This window comes from Mobula hypostoma, chromosome 24 (assembly GCF_963921235.1).
Source record: "Mobula hypostoma chromosome 24, sMobHyp1.1, whole genome shotgun sequence".
NCBI lineage: Eukaryota > Metazoa > Chordata > Chondrichthyes > Myliobatiformes > Myliobatidae > Mobula > Mobula hypostoma.
The window spans coordinates 2,516,795-2,534,551 of NC_086120.1; the positions used below are offsets into that span (position 1 = coordinate 2,516,795).

At 42.4% G+C, this 17,757-nt stretch overlaps 1 protein-coding gene across 1 annotated transcript in view; it reads right to left on the reverse strand.

The window, feature by feature from the left end:
* tmem38a (transmembrane protein 38A) overlaps positions 1–17,280 on the reverse strand; it is a 48,867-nt gene extending 31,587 nt beyond the window's left edge. The window contains exon 1 of the mRNA XM_063032413.1: positions 17,028–17,280. Coding sequence (XP_062888483.1) covers positions 17,028–17,151 — 124 coding nt within the window. The 5' untranslated portion in view covers positions 17,152–17,280. The remainder of the gene's footprint in view (positions 1–17,027) is intronic.
* Between the last annotated feature and the right edge of the window lie 477 nt (positions 17,281–17,757).

Genomic DNA, 17,757 nt, shown 5'->3' on the forward strand with positions numbered 1-17,757 from the left:
CTGGTGTGCTGTGAGGCAGCAGCTCTACTGACTATGTCACAGTGCTACCTTTAAAATAGTAAACTGAATGGTGAAGTGATGAGAGGGCAGTTCAAGGCATCTGGATAGGTTGGCCAAGCACCAGTGGATATGCTGGAAGGCAATGTGATCTCTGAGCCTGAAAACCATAGAGACCCTTCAGGGCTACAACCAGATGCTCCTGGCAAGAATTTATCCAAAGGCCTCAACTTTGGGCAAGCCTGAAATTCCTCTGATTGAAATACAAATAAGATTAAGTCTCCCTGCAATGAGTATAGACTTCAAGTGATCTCCATCGCCAGAAATGAGCGATCAACTGAGTTGTGGCAGAGATTAGCAGCAGCTAAAAATGGTCCTGCCTCAAGGAATCTGTGGGAGACTATGATGACTCTGACCTCCTTGGGCAAAATACACCTATAAGGTAGTATTTGAGGCCAACAAAAACTGCTGAACAAGTCCGGGATCCTGACACAGTGGTTTTAGGATAAACAGGAAATCCTGTAAGCAGATGTAAAGAATCACTACTAAGATCTGTAAGGTTGAAAATCTCACTGGAGGCATTTTAGATGTATACAGGTCTGAGGCAATCAAGGTATATATTTTTTAAACAGATTGCTATTTTATATCTTGATGTTCAAAAGGCTGTATTGATCACTAATTTATGAATATTTACTATTATTTGATTTATTTTTAAGTTTTTAAAACATGGGACTGGTTTTATCTTCTGAAGGTTATATTAAGCTATTAATTAAAGACAAATTGTAATAGCTCTCTACATGCTCAAAGCCAAGAAGTAAATCTCTCAAGCAGCTGCTGTCAATTTGATCTTATCAGAATGATGAGCCTGCAGTTCATGTGTAAAAGATACTGAGGTTCTGAAAATATCGCAAGATCCATTCCACTGACTCATCCATACATCGCCATCCACCCCACCCCCCCACCAATGTCACTTGCTAACTTCTTCACCCAATCCATCATTATGTCAAACAGTAAGCACCACATACCCACTGTCAATCTGAGGACCAAAATCTGCAAATACTGTTCCAGGAGAGGATGTTGAATCAGTACGGAATCAAGTTTGCAGTGTAGGACAATCACTAAATGAAATCTAGAGTAGCTCAAAGCAGAAGCAATAAAACTCTTATGGGCTTTATTGATTAAACTGGATTGTTATGTCAAGGCAGCAACTTTTGCATTACATTTATTGAGCCAACTCACATATCAAAATCTTTTTTTTTTAATTTTACGGTGACCACTATGGTACTTGAACTCTAACCTCTGTGTGACCAATCTGCCAGCTCTGGCTGTTTATACTGTCAGAACTCTGTAAAATGTGGAATGTTTGATGTTTCAAAGTTGGGTTACTGCTGTGTTTGGATCTAATCTAAACTCACGTTGTAGCTATAAAGCAATTAGGATAATTTTTACATTTAATTTATAATTTCTTACTAGCAATTAGCCAACAGAGTGAATGTTTGTCTTGTTTCTATAAGAGTCCTCGGCAGGTTTGGGGATCAGAGTTCTATGTGGACAAAAAGCACAAGGGCCGGTGACCCCCTAGGTATGTGAGTTTGCGAGACCAGAGTTTGAGGCCTAGTGTTCAGGGTCCCGTCATCTGTGAGTACGGAGTTTGAGGGCTGGTGTTCAGGGTCCCCGTATATCCACACTGGTGATTCCTGGGGTCGATACCGAATATTGAAGCCTGAAGGTCAATCTGAAGCCTGGTAGTTTGCGGAAGCCTGGGTCTGAGAGTCTGTGAGTTTGAGGGGAAGCCAATATCTGCAAATCTACCGGTTCACTGGAGGGTAAAGATGGCCTGTCCTGGAACTGGAGGGCCATGTGTGGATGGGAGGCAGGAATGGGGCTTATTCCACTGTTTTTGTTTTAACATAGAACATAGAATAGTACAGTACAGTACAGGCCTTTCGGCCCACAATGTTGTGCCAACCCTTAAACCCTGCTTCCCATATAACCCCCCACCTTAAATTCCTCCATATACCTGTCTAGTAGTCTCTTAAATTTCACTCGTGTATCTGCCTCCACCACTGACTCAGGCAGTGCATTCCACGCACCAACCACTCTGAGTCAAAAACCTTCCTCTAATATCCCCCTTGAACTTCCCACTCCTTACCTTAAAGCCATGTCCTCTTGTATTGAGCAGTGGTGCCCTGGGGAAGGGGCGCTGGCTGTCCACTCTACCTATTCCTCTTATTATCTTGTACACTGCTATCATGTCTTCTCTCATCCTCCTTCTCTCCAAAGAGTAAAGCCCCAGCTCCCTTAATCTCTGATCATAATGCATACTCTCTAAACCAGGCAGCATCCTGGTAAATCTCCTCTGCACCCTTTCCAATGCTTCCACATCCTTCCTATAGTGAGGCGACCAGAACTGGACACAGTACTCCAGGTGCAGCCTAACCAGAGTTTTATAGACCTGCATAAGAGTTTTGTTGTATTCTGTTTTGTTATGGTTCTGCCAAGCATTCTGGGCAAACTATGTTGGCACCAGAATATTAGATTAGATTATTAGATTATGAAGACACGCAGTCCTCTTTTATTGTCATTTAGTAATGCATGCATTAAGAAATCATACAATATTTCCTCCGGTGTGATATCACAAAACAGGACAGACTAAGGCTGAAAAAACTAACAAAACCACATAATTACAAACGTTCGTATAACATATAGTTACAACAGTTCAACAATACCATAACTTGATGAAGAAGTCCATGAGCACTGTAAAAAGTTCAAAGTCTCTCAAATGTCCCACATCTCACGCAGACGGGTGACGGGAGAAGGAAGAAAAACTCTCCCTGCCATGCCCAACCACAGTCCGACTCTGAGTCGTCCGAAAACTTCGAGCCTCCGATCAGCCCTCCGAGCACCATCTCTATCCAAATGATTCGACCTCAATCTCGGTCGCCAACAGCAGGCAAAGCCGGGGATTTTGAGGCCTTCCCTCCCGAAGATTCTCGATCGTGCAGTAGCAACAGCAGCAAACCTGCGTTTCAGAAATTTCTCCAGATGTTCCTCTGTGCTTTCATGTTTGTCTCCATCAAATCAGAATTGTCCACGGCCCCTATCTAACGGATACGATATCATTTTCACCAGAGGGCTACGCACGCGCGGCACACTGCTATCTCTCCTCCCGCCAGTAATATATGGTGACACTTGCAGGCTGCCCCCATCATATCATTAGGTTTATATGGTTGTTAATGCAAATAACACATTTCTCTGTTCCCATGTATGTGTGATAAATAAATGAATCTGAGATTGTAAAGAATAACTTGAAAAGTGATCTTTGCACAGGCCTTGTACAATGAGTTCTATTGTGGATTTACAATCTTCAGAGAGCTTAAGAATCATTCTTGAAATCCCAAAAGGAAACACTTTTTTCTGACTCTAAACATAGGAGTGAAAACGTCACGTTATAACATTTATTCAGACTTTATCCATGGCCATTCATGGATATACTCATGACTCTAAAGCTACAAGAATCCTAGATACTACTTAGCGAACAAAAAAACAAGTTTCCTTTTCCTATGGAATAATATCAAAAAATTATGTTTACAGTTAGCTCTCTATAACTAGTTTGTGATTATTAGTTAATCATTTTTTTCTCTTTTGACTGAATGGATTTTTGTTTTAACAAAATCAGTTTAAAGTCACTAGAATATGAATAGTTCCCATCCCTTCTAGAGTCATATTCTAGTGACTCACTTCCACAAGTGAGCAGTTTCTGTACTAAAAATTTTCCCAAATTGGAAACTCATGAATTATTTTAACTTTCCAACTTCTTTCATATTTTCTTTCAAATAAACCAGATATAAAACCACATCTAAAATATCAAAGTTGTTAGCAGGCAATGGAGGAGGAACATGATATAGGAATATACTGCAACCAACCTATTTCCAAATCATTCAGGGTGCATTTCAACTGAGAGACTTTTGGCCTTGGCAAAGGCACCCATCCCAGTCAGACCAGGTCTCGATTACAAAGAAAGTCACAATTTGATGACATCATTCCAAACAAGTTGATCCAGGTTCTGCACAAGTCAACTGGAAACAAGACTGAGCCACGAAAGGTTGAGGTAAATCACCAACTACGTAAGAAGTTCTCCATTTCATCTAATTATGAAAATATGAGCTTTACTTCCCAGGAATCTCCTATCTCAGGCCACAATTGCCCAGGTGGGCTGGCATTCTGGACTATACAATATTGTAGTTTGATTCAAATTATTTAATAGGTTGTATGAACCTCAAAATTTGCAGGTTTACTTTGTACTGAAAAGAGAGGGTGGGAAGCCAGAGATCATGGTACTAATGACATAGCTAGAAAAGGAAGGTCCTGGAAACGGAGAAGCAGGACCTTAAGGGTAGTAATCTCAGGATTGTGCCACATGACAGTGAGGATTGGAATGGAATGAGGTGACAGATAATTGTGTGGCTGAAGAATTAGAGCAGGGGGGCAGAGATTCAGATTTCTGGAAAATCGGGACGATTTCTGGAGCAGGTGGGACCTGTACAAAAGGAACGTGTTGCACTTGATTCCGAGAGGGACCAATATTCTTGCAGGCAGGTTTACTCGGGCTGTTGGGAGTGGCTTAAACTAATATGGCAGAGGGATGGGAACCAGTACGATAGAGCTGAGGATGAGCCAGCAGGTTTACAAGTAGATTTTGGGTATACATGAATGCAAAAAAGGACAAGACAATGATTTGGTACAAATGCAAGCAGAGCAAACAGTTAAATTGTACCACAGAGGCAAAGTTAATTAAGGGTGAAGAAAGCAAGACTGGTTGCTGTATTTAAATGTGCTTAGCATTCAGCATAAGGTGAACAAATTCTTGGTGCAATTAGAGATCGTTCAGTGTGACATTGTTGGCATCATTGAGTCATGGCTGAAAGAAGGTTATAGTTGGGAGCTTATCATCAAAGGATATATTTTGTACTGAAAGTACAGGCAGGAAGGCATAGGCAATGGTGTGCCTCTATTGATAAGAGGTGGAATTACATCTTTAGAAAGAGGTGACATAGGGTCAGAGGATGTTGAATCTTTGTGGGTGGAGTTAAGAAATTGCAAGGGTTAAAAAAACCATTATGGGAATCAGATATAGGCCTCCAAATAGTAGCCAAGATGAGGGGTTGTAATGGGGGACTTAAATATGCAAAGGGATTGGAAAAAGCAGGTTGGTGTCCGATCGCAAGAAAGGGAATTTGTTGAATGTCTATGAGATGGCTTTTTAGAGCAGCTTGTGCTTGGGCCTTTCCCCTATCTTAGACTGAGTGTTGTGTGATAACCCAGATTTTATTAGGGAGCTTAATGTAAAGGAACCCTTAAGAGGCAGATATCATAATGATTGAATTCATACTGCAATTTGAGAGGGAGAACCATAATTCACATGTATCAGTATCAAAATAAAATAAAAGGAATTACAGAGGCATGAGAGACGAGCTTGCCCAGGTGGATTGGAGGAGGATACTGGTGGGGATGATTGCAGAGCAGAGACGGTTGAAGTTTCTGGGAATAGTTCGCAAGGTGCAGGATAGGTTTGTCCCACAAATGACAGGGGTAGGCAACTGTGGCTGACAAGGGAAGTTAAGGACTGTATTATGGTCTTAATACAGAAAACAGTGGAATCAAGGCTTTCCTTCTGAAACTGCAACCCTTCGTCACCAACCCAACAATTTCCTTGGCTACATACATAAGGACATAATAAATAGAATCAGGAATTATTCAGTTGTCCATTTGTGCCTCATCAGCTATTTACGCCTGATCTTTTATCTCTGTGACTCTTCCCTGCACTAGCCCCATATCCTTTGATTCACTTAACATGAAAAAATATATTAACCATCTTAAAAATATTAAGTGAGTCCCCACAGATGTTTTGAATAGTAAATTCCAAAGATTAGCAATCCTGCAGGTGAAAAACATCTGTCATTATTTTTAAGCTGTGACGTCTGGTTTTCAACAACAGTCTGTCTGCAAAAAACATCAACTGCACATCAGCCCTGACAAATCTGGTACAGTAATACTATACATTTTAATGAGATCACTTCTCATTCTTCTGAACTCAAGAGCTGACAGGAACCATTAATGACAGCCCCACCATACCAAGAATCAATCTGATGCTTTGTGGCATTCCTTCCATCAAGTGTATCCCTCCTTAGGTAGGATGACCAGACCTGCATATAGTATTCCATATGCTCTCTTACCAGCCCTTGATATAACAGGAGGCAACTACTCATTGACTACAGCTCTGCCTTTAATACCATCATTCCAAATAAACTGATTCCTAAGCTCCAGAACCTGGGCCTTAGCACTCAGATCTGCAGCTGGATCTTCAACTTCCTCACAGACAGGACGCAGGCTGTAAAAATAGGGGACAAGCTCTCCTCTACAATCACTCTGAGCACCGGTGCCCCACAGGGCTGTGTACTCAGCCCCCTGCTGTACTCACTGTGCATGATTGTGTAGCCAAGTTTCCATCAAACTCAATGTATAAGTTTGCTGATGACACAACAATTGTAGGCCGTATCTCGGGTAATGATGAGTTTGAGAACAGAGAGGAAATTAAGAACCTGGTGGCATGGTGCGAAGACAATAACCTATCCCTCAACATCAGCAAGATGAAGGAATTGGTTGTTGACTTCAGAAGGAGTAGTGGACCGCACGACCCAATTTACATCGGTGGTGTGCAAGTGGAACAGGTCAAAAGCTTTAAGTTCCTCGGGGTCAATATCACAAATGACCTGACTTGGTCCAACCAAGCAGAGTTCACTGCCAAGAAGGCCCACCAGCACCTTTACTTCCTGAGAAAACTAAAGAAATTTGGCCTGTCCCCTAAAACCATCACTAATTTTTTTAGATGTACTGTGGAAAACATTCTTCTAGGGTGCATCACAACCTGGTATGGAATTTGTCCTGTCCAAGACCGAAAGAAGCTGCAGAAGATCGTGAACACGGCGCAGCACATCACACAAACCAATCTTCCGTCCGTGGACTCACTTTACACTGCACACTGTTGGAACAGTGCTTCCAGGATAATCAAGGACACAACCCACCCAGCCAACACACTTTTCGTCCCTCTTCCCTCCGGGAGAAGGTTCAGGAGCTTGAAGACTCATATGGCCAGATTTGGGAACAGCTTCTTTCCAACTGTGATAAGACTGCTGAACGGATCCTGACCCGGATCTGGGTCATACCCTCCAACAATCTGGACCTGCCTCTCGGTTTTTTGCACTACCTTACTTCCCATTTTTCTATTTTCTATTTATGATTTATAATTTAAATTTTTAATATTTACTAATTTTAACTATTTTTAATATTTTAATTATTTAATATTTGTAATCCAGGGAGTGTGAAGCGCAGAATCAAATATCGCTGTGATGATCGTATGTTCTAGTACCAATTGTTTGGCGTCAATAAAGTATAAAGTACTCACCAACTCAAATTCTCTTAAAATTGTCAAGCGTTGTTTGCCATCCTAATCTCTTGATAAACACCTGCATATCAGCTGTTTGTGATTCTTGTACAAGCACTAACACCTTTCAATCCCTCATCACTTGATTAAAAAAAAGTTTCTATTTATTTTATATACAAAATGGGATGGTTTTCATTACTCCATCTGTTAGTCACTCACCTAAGCTGTCCTGACCCAGCTCCCAAAGCTGTGATCTCTATTGATCAAAGAGAACAAGGGTAGCAGGTACATGGTTTCAAAGAACGTTTAATGTCAGAGAAATGTATACAATATATATCCCAAAATTCTTTTTTCTTCACAACCATCCATGAAAACAGAGTGCCCCCAAAGAATGAATGACAGTTAAATGTTAGACCCCCAAAGCCCCCCCCCCAGCTCCCTCTCCCACACGTAAGCAGCAGCAAAGCAACGATCCCCATGGGAGCAGGTTCCCCTCCAATCGCACACCTGACTTGGAAGTATGTTACCCGCCTTTCTTCATCAATGTTTCTAAAGGGCTGCAGCAGTTAAAGAACACCACCGGTTTCTCCAGGGCAAAAAATGTCCACCTTGCCAGCAATGCCCAAATCACAAAGAAATTTATGAATGGTTTGTGACTCCAGAAAACAACAGTAATGTGGTTGGCTCTAGACTGGGTCAATCATATTGTATGTCGGCTTCTGGAGTCACAAATAAGTCAGACTAGCTTATTTCCCTGCCAAAGTATATTAGTGAAATACAGAAGTTTTTAATCACAGGCTATTAGCTTCTTGATCACCAATATTGATACATGGGATCTGAGTTCAGGTGTTCAGATGCTAACTCAGTCTTCGCTATACTGGTCACACAATGTAACCATTGTTCTACTGTGGTGAAGTTAGAGATGGTAATATACTGTGCCCTCAGCTGCAAAGCCTAGCTCCTGTAAACGAGGAAAAATAATGAGCACAGGTTAGACTGCTCCTGTGTAATCCCAAGTGATGAACAGCCCTTCATTTTATCTCAGTAACAAAAATTCCACAAACATATATATATTTTCTGACCATAGAACTCTCAAAATATCTTCTCTAGGGAACAACATCTCACACTCTCAATTCTGTTCGTGCGTTATGTTTGCAAAGATCTTCCCTGTTTCTGTAACTCCCCTTTGAAGCTGTGAATTTCAGGTGGCTACTCAGAGGAATTTCTTATATTTAGATCTAAGCAATGTTCCTTTCACAATGTTTCCTATGTGGAAATTGACTCCCATGTCCCCTCAAACCATGAAGTTAATTTATTAAATTAAGGGTGTTTTCAGTTATGCTTGAATTTGAAATTCAATCTTATTCCTATGTTGACACATTTATCTGTGGGTAAATAAGACATGAATTCATATTCCACTTCACAAATCCAAGTACATACTGTACCCATACTGATCTGCACCCCAGCTCAGCACTGAGGGATGCTGCAAAGAGCACCTTGAGGTGCTATGTAAAGATCAATATTTATTCCCAAATCAAGATCATTAAAAGTGATAAAAGTAATTGCTTTGATCCCCTGCACTTTGCCTACCAGGAGCACATTGGAGTCGATGATACTGAGCCCTAACTGCAGGGGGGAAAAGCTCCATTCAGTGCAGACTGGCACTTCCATTGTATGTGCAGTTTCAGAGCTGTGTGTCAGACATGTCTATAAGCAGCACTGGGGCCCCACTGACTCCTTTCCTGTTTACACTGTGTACACCGGACTTTAGATACAACACTGAGTCATGACATCTGCAGAAATTCTTGGGGGTGCACCTGGATGGCAGACCTGAGTGAAGTACCAACCCAGAGGCTGACTACAAGAAGGGCCAGAGTTGACTTACTTCCTGAGGAGACTGAGGTCCTTTGGAGGATGCGGGGCCTCTCCTTCACATGTTCTACCAGTCTGTTGTCGTCAACATAATCTTCTGTGCGGTGGTGTGCTGGGGCAAAGGCATCAACATGGGTGAGGCCAACAGGCTCAATAAACTGATTAGAAAAGCTGGCTCTGTTATAGGAGTTAAACTGGACATACTGGAAGCTGTGGTAGAATAAAGGACCCTATGGAAAATCCTGGCAATTCTGGACAATGTTTCTCACCCTCTGCATGCCATCTTGGCTGAATAGAGGAGTACTTTTAATAGACTAAGACTAAGACATAGCTCTGAAGAGTGCTATGAGGTCTTTCATACCCTCGGCCATAATGTGTCAACCTATAGCCAGGGAAGTGAGGACACGACCCCCCAACCCCGCCATTAGATTGTTGTGGTAACTTTTTTTTATTTGTTCTACTTTTCTTCTGATATTTATATCTGTGCATTTGTAATGCTACTGTGACACTATAATTTCCTTTGGGATCAATAAAGTATCTATCTGTCCTTATATGCTACCTTGTCACATTGTCAGCAAATTGGCTTATTGAAATACTGACATATTGAAATGTTCCATACCAATGCAACATCCTTTCTTTTTAAAAGTAGTGTACTCTGAACAATTTTCTTATACTTGTATTACTGTGGGTTGTTCCAAAGTAGCTACAAATTCATTGACTTATTCAAATGTTATGGCCTCATCAACTCAGACAATAGATCACAGTGTAATTCTGCTCAGCTATTTCCAGCTCCCATTGCACTGCCCGTGACATGCAGGATTCCCTGCGACTTCCTTAAGTAATGATCATAGACATTTACAGTATTGAAGGGAGCCATTCATCCCAACCAAATGTTCTATTTAGATCTCCTCTAGCCCTGAGGGTGTTAAATCTCAAGTACCTCCCTGCTTACATTTTAATGAGCCAAGGGTTTATGCCTCCACCTATCCTTTGGTCAAGGAGTTTCAGGTTCTTGCTACTTAGGAAAGATTAGATTAGTTTTATTTGACACATGCACATCAAAACATACAGTGAAATGTATCATTTGTATCAACAACCAGTACAGTCCGAGATGTCCTTGGGGTAGTCCACAAGTGTTGCTATGCTTCTGTTGTCAACGTAGCATGCCCACAGTTTAACTCTAACCAATATGTCTTTGGAATGCTGGAAGAAACCAGAATACCCGGAGGAAATACACATGGTCACAGGGAAAACATACAAATTCCTCACAGACAGCAGTGGGAATTGAACTCCGATCTTACCACTAGCACTGTAAACTTTGCTGCCCTGTGAAAACATTATTCCTCAACTGCCCTGTAATCTTTGCACAAATTAAACTAAACCTATGCCTCCCAGTTACAGACCTTCTTTTGCCCAGGTCTCTATGTTCTCTTTCAAGGCCTCTAAAAATTCTGTATATCTGAATAAAATTTCCCTTTAAATTCCATTCTCCAAGGAAAACACATAGAGCTGAATTACACCCTCATAACACAAATTATTCTGGAAACAGTACTACATTTCTGTCCAAAGAGGAATGGAGCTAATGTTTCAGGTTAAAGATCCAACATCGGAACTGAGAAAGAGAGAGACCAGGAGCAACAAAATCTGCTGGAGGAACTCAGCGAGTCAAGCAGCATCTCTAGCGGAGAAGGAATTGTTACATCTCAGGTTGAAACTCTGCATCAGAACATAATCCTCAGAACTTTTGATCTTTTGGGTTGACCACGATGCAAGGCTTCAACCCGAAACATCAATAATCCCTTCCCCACCCCCAACGGCACCTCCCCACAGATGCTACTTAACGTATTAAGTTCCTCCAGCAGACTGATGCCCTCTAATCCAGCATCTGCAGTCTCTGTGTCTCCAAGTAAGAAATGTTTCTCACTTCTGGTGAATAAGAATTAGAATTTGTTTGATATTGTCACAGGTACAGTGGAAGGCTTGTCTTGTATACTGTCATATAGATCAATTAATTACTCAGTGTATTGAGTTAATACAAGGTAAAATAACAATGCAGAATAAAGTGTTACAGCTACAGAAAAAGAGGGAGTATGGGTAAAATAAAAGAGTGTGCTAGGGAACTGTTCAATAGACTTTTAACAGTGGAGTAGAAGCTGTTGAACCTGGTGGTATATGGTTTCAAGCTTTTGTATCTTCTGCCCGATGGGAGAGGGGAGAAAAAAGGAATTCCAAGGTGGGTAGGGTCTTTGATAATGGTTAGGGTTTCCAGCATATTCCATACTTATTTCCAGTTGTCAGCTTCTGAAATTTGTTTGGTTTTCAATATTTTTAGTAACCTGCTCTGCACCTTCTCTAATGATTTTAACATCCTACTTGTAGTGCGCTGACCAGAAATGCATACTCTCCTTCAGCTAAAAGTTTTTATACAGGTCTAATATAATCTCCCTGCTCTTAACTTCCCTGTTTTTCCATATAACTTCATCATCTACCTGTCCCACTATCTCCAGGAATCAGTGGAAATGCAGTCCAAGATCTTTCTGTTCCTAAGCACTTTGTAACATTGCTCCACTCATTGCGTATTCCCTTGCTTTTACCCCTTTCTAAATATTTCACTTGACTGGCTTGAATTTCATATTTTACTTCTGTGCCCACCAAAAAATCCACTGAATTTTTCCCTGTAGACTGGAGTTTAATTCCCCAAGAAAACTTCAGGAGGATTGCCTGCCCTCCTCACCAAGGACACCTACCTCACCTGATGTAAACCTGTACACAATTAAAGGAGAGGTCACATTGTAATGATTTCATTCACTGTTAGGAGGTTTTGAAAACAGTTAAGCATAGATATCAGGTTAGAAAAAGAACATGTGCAGCTTTTTTTTTTACACCTGCCTTTTGCAGATGTTTCTTGGTGCTTGCACCCATTTCTGGTGGAAATCCCACTCACAGGAGAAATTAAACCCACTGTGATCCACTCAAAACCAGGAGTCATTTCCTCTTGGGATTTAGCAACCATGATGATATCACCTGAGTCTGCAGTGCCTACTTCTGAATTATCAACAAAATTAGACAAAAAGTTGTTAACCTGTGACTCTCACTGGTGCTTCACAAGGAATACATCATGGAGAAAGTCGGCAACCACTTGCAGGTTTACAGGTTCTCTTGAAATATCAGCTATCTTTTCACTGACCCCCCCCCCCCCACCACCACTGAATTATAAGCATTGTCTTTTTGCAGGTAGGCGGTAGTGACATGTGCACCAACCAGACACAGTGATATGAGCCCCTAATTATTGATATGAGCCCCTAATTATTGCTGTGGCAGCAGCAGCTCAGTTATGGCAGAGGCAGCATTTAACTGGGTGGCAGCTGACACCTCGGACAGCAGTTTCCATCTGTAAACGTACATCAGGTTTACATCTTTGGATGTCAGAAGGTCTAATAATGGTAGGACTGCATGGGAGTATTGGGCAACAGAGGGATCTTGGCGTACAATTCTATAGATCCCTAAAGATAACACCACAGGCAGGCAAGATGGTGACCTGAAATACCAATAATTCCTTTACCCCTGGAATATGGGATTCTTGCAGTAACACAGAATGTAAGAACAGGGTGATTATGGTACAACTGTATAAAATATTGGTTAGGCTGTGGTGCTCTGATTAGCACACTATAGGAAGGACATGATTACACTAGAAAGCATACGGAAGAGATTCACCAGGATGTTGCATGAGAATTACAGGAGGATTATAATTGTGGGGAGAGACTGAATAGCCTGGGTTTGTTTCCCTTGGAGAGGGGGAGGCTGAGAGGGACCTGATAGAAGTTTACAAAATTATGAGGAGTGCCGATTAGGAAAAGGGGAGGTGCAACGAGACCTGGGTGTCATTATACACCAGTCATTGAAAGTGGGCATGCAGGTACAGCAGGTGGTGAAAAAGGCGAATGGTATGCTGGCATTTATAGCGAGAGGTTTCGAGTACAGGAGCAGGGAGGTACTACTGCAGTTGTACAAGGCCTTGGTGAGACCACACCTGGAGTATTGTGTGCAGTTTTGGTCCCCTAATCTGAGGAAAGACATCCTTGCCATAGAGGGAGTACAAAGAAGGTTCACCAGATTGATTCCTGGGATGGCAGGACTTTCATATGAAGAAAGACTGGATGAACTGGGCTTGTACTCATTGGAATTTAGAAGATTGAGGGGGGATTTGATTGAAACGTATAAAATCCTAAAGGGATTGGACAGGCTAGATGCAGGAAGATTGCTCCCGATGTTGGGGAAGTCCAGAACGAGGGGCCACAGTTTGAGGATAGAGGGGAAGCCTTTTAGGACCGAGATTAGGAAAAATTTCTTCACACAGAGAGTGGTGAATCTGTGGAATTCTCTGCCACAGGAAACAGTTGAGGCCAGTTCATTGGCTATATTTAAGAGGGAGTTAGATATGGCCCTTGTGGCTACGGGGGTCAGGGGGTATGGAGGGAAGGCTGGGGTGGGGTTCTGAGTTGGATGATCAGCCATGATCATAATAAATGGCGGTGCAGGCTCGAAGGGCCGAATGGCCTATTCCTGCACCTATTTTCTATGTTTCTATGTTTCTATCACACGGGAATCTAAAACTGAAATGCATATATTTAGGGGACGGGGTAGATGGTTTAGAGGTTTGAACCACAGAGATGGATGGAATCTGGAACACACTACCAGACAAGTTCATGGAGGCAGGTGCTTTCGCAACATTTAAGAAGAATCTCAGACACAAGAGGTTCTGCAAATGCTGGAAACCCTGAGCAACACACACGAAATGCTGTAAGAACTCAGCAGGTCAGGTAGCGTCTGTGGAGGGAATTAAACAGTCAATGTTTAAGGCCGAGATCCTCCATCAGGTCCCACATAGATGCTGCCTGACCTGCTGAGTTCCTCCAGCGTTTTGTGTGCACTAAGAAGAATCTCGACAACTGAACTGCTGAGGCAAGGGACCAAGTGCTGGTAAAGGGTATTAGTAAGAAATACGTGCTTTGTAGTCAGCATGGATGGAGTGAGCTGAAAGACCAGTCCCTGTGCTTTATGATTATGAGACTCTGTGGCTTTTAAGTAGCAGAAAAGTACAATAGTGGTTTCTTAAACCTAGGATATCTAAGTTCTTGATTTTTTTTTTGCTGGCCCCCAAAACATTGTGCTTCTTTGGATGACCGAAAATATGTGAAATTGTATTTTAGACTTCACATTACTTGGTGATGTTTTGTTTGTGAGCCTTGTGTTTTAATCAGACAGTGAATTCCATCTGAAGTAACACGCTGACCTCAGTCAGCTTAACTCAATGCTGACAGAGGTCAGCATGTCCGTACCAGTCTCCTTCTGTTGAGATATACATGTTGAGAGTACTTTGCAAGAAGGCTAATACAACATGTCTCACAATGTGGAATTTTTGCACCAGACAGCACCTGACCCGTATTGAAAGCCATACAGTATTAAGAAATTATGTCTGGTGCCCTTTGCTTGGTAAATATTGATCTTGTGTAGAGAGGACTCTGGGCTTACTTTTGGTGTGCTGGCAGGTAATAAGATTCCGAGACCGGAACCAGAGTTCCGGATGATTCTGCAACAGGCACAGAATGGTGGAGGAACTCAGCAAGTCAGGCAGCATCTATGGAGAGGAATAAACAGTTGATGTTTCAGGCCAAGACCCTTCATCAAGACTGGAAAGGAAGGGGGCAGAATGCAACTTGAAGTGTCGACTGTTTATTCCCTTCCATAAATGGTATCTGATCTGCTGAGTTCCTCCAGCATTTTGTATGTGTAGCTCAAAATTTCCAGAATCCCTTGTGTCTGGATGATTGTGGCAGCTAAGAAAAATTAAATTCAAATAACTTGAATCTGAAATGAATGAACAAATTTAGGAACTGTAACCATGGAAGTATTGTTATGAAAACATGTGGTATTCTAATTTCTGTAAGGGAAGGAAGTCTATCATTATAACTCTTGTGGCCTGTATGACCCTGGACTCACCAGGTTGTTGTTTCTATAAACTGGTTCCCTAGTTCAAAGGCCATTAAATATGAACAATAAATGTTGCCATGCATAGTAACAAAACAAAATCATTCTGGGCATTGTTGAAGATGACACATCAGGAGAATGGGATTGCAGACCCAACCAGCACTGCCAACTACTGTCAGTCACCAGCTGCTTTAGCCAAAACTACATATGCAAATATTAGAACTCTGAAATAATAAATAGAAAATTATGGAAATCTTCATCAGATTAGTCAGAGACAGAGTCACTAATCCTGATTAGTAATCAGCCATCAGATCTGGGAAAAGCAAGAAATAAAATCACATTTAAAATAGTGAAAGGGGTGTGTGTGTGTGTGTGTGTGTGTGTGTGTGTGTGTGTGTGTGTGTGTGTGTGTGATAGAGAGAGATTTGTGCTAAAGTGGAGAACAGATGGTTTGGTTGGTACCAGTGGAAAGAGGAGCCCAAATGGTGCACCAAGGGAGGTGTAGGCAGGAGGAAATGAGTTAAATTTGAAATTATCAGAGGAGAAAGAACAGAAATGGAAAGTACACGAACGTAACACAACTGGATTCCATTGTTATTCCTGCCATCTGGGATGAAGAGGCTGTCAGAGTGGGAGTTGGGTGGAGAATTAAAGTGGCTAGACAAAAGAAAACGGCGACATGGAACACTGAAGAGTGGGTGGTGGTGGAGCTGGAGGAGAGGAGAGAGAAGAGGACTGTGTGTTGGTGGATGTGGGAGACAGAACTAGACTGCTATCGCCAGAATAATCTCTTCAGAATATTGAAGCGGGGGGAAAGGCAAATGTGTCTGGCGCTGGCATCACGTTATTGACAAGTATGGATATAGAAGATAAAAGATCGTTGGTAAACAGAGAAGGCAGGTTTTAAGTTTGAACAAGTGCTGAGTTTTAGGGGCAGGCGTGTATTTAGTGTTAGTGCCACTGCTGGGACCCTGAGCTCAGAATGCGCCTCGTACCTCGGCCAGCTGGTACAGGGATACCGGGGGCAGACAAAGAAGTAGGAAATATCCTTTCCATTTTCTGCTGCTGGAAATTACATGAAGATTGTTTTTCAGTTTTGAACATCCAGCTGTATGTCTAGTTTGTTTAAGTTTCACGGACACCTGATGGAAATCCGGTGGTGAACGTCCGTGTGCTCTCTCTGCACATACTCTGCATATGGCAGTCAGACAGCTGCAGTTATTCCTGGACACTGCTATTTATTCTCTCCACCCGGACACATAACGAAGCTCCTGCTGATTCTCGCCGTCCCCCTTGCACCATACATACACCCTCCAGGTATGTCATAAATACTCCTCCGTTGAGGGTAAAACGGGGTTCCATTGTGTTATTTTTAAGGGGGTGGGGGTTAAGTAAAAAAGATCATCGTAAATAGTTTCAAAGGTAAGTCAATTTCGCCGGTATAAGGAACGCGGACTGCGGTACAACACGGGGCCGTCTACTATCGGTGATTCTGGGTCACCACCGAACCCCTCCCGGTCACTGGTCAGAGCAGATTTCCAGCTGCAGCAACACGTTAAAGTGGGTTGCCCTGCACAGGATTCCAATCCCCACACACACACACACACACACGGCTGGATAAGCCACAGCAACCTGCGCCCGGTCCCTCGGACTGGCAATCTGCCTCGTACCCCAATTGCAGCCCCGTTCCCCTGCCCCACCGGCGCCGAAACTGAAATACACAGACCTGGTTCGTACTTCAAGTACAGAATTGACACGATGTAATAAGCCAGGTCAAACAACGGGAACATGGATATTTTAGAAAAATAAAGAGCGACCTCGCTCAGATTCAACACCTCCAGGATATCCATGCTGAAGCAGTAGTTCTCTGCAGCTTCTGGTTCCGATAATTACAGGGCCACGTCTCGTCTCTCCCTCTCCTCTGTCTCTGTCTAATCGTCTGACTTTTCCCAGCTGCGACTGACAGTGTAAAGCCCCCCAACGCGGCTCCTGACGTCACAGACAGCCCCTGACGTCAGCCACACAACACACAATTGCGCTGTAATGTGTGATCAAAGCCAATCAGGACCATCTCCGCAGCGTACGTATACAAAAATAAACAACCCTAAAAAGGCAGGCGGGGAAACACAGTGTCAAAGAGAAACTGGATCCTTGGAGGTGCCTTGACCTTAAGAGGCAGGTGTCATCAGGCGAGGTCGTGGATTTAAATATCCGGAATTAAACAGAGAACAATAATTCGTGCCACAAACATCAGGATTGATCCTTGCTCGAAACCGAATCACCAGGAGTGGGAATATAAAGAAATGGAACAGGCATTCCCCAGGATTCCAGGTCACAGGATTGTGTTAAACCACCTGCACCTTGTTTAAACAGATAATTTACTGTATGCCCACAGAACGTCACCCATATTTTCTGCGTGTTTCCTGGTATTAAAATGAGCAATGCAGTATAAAAGA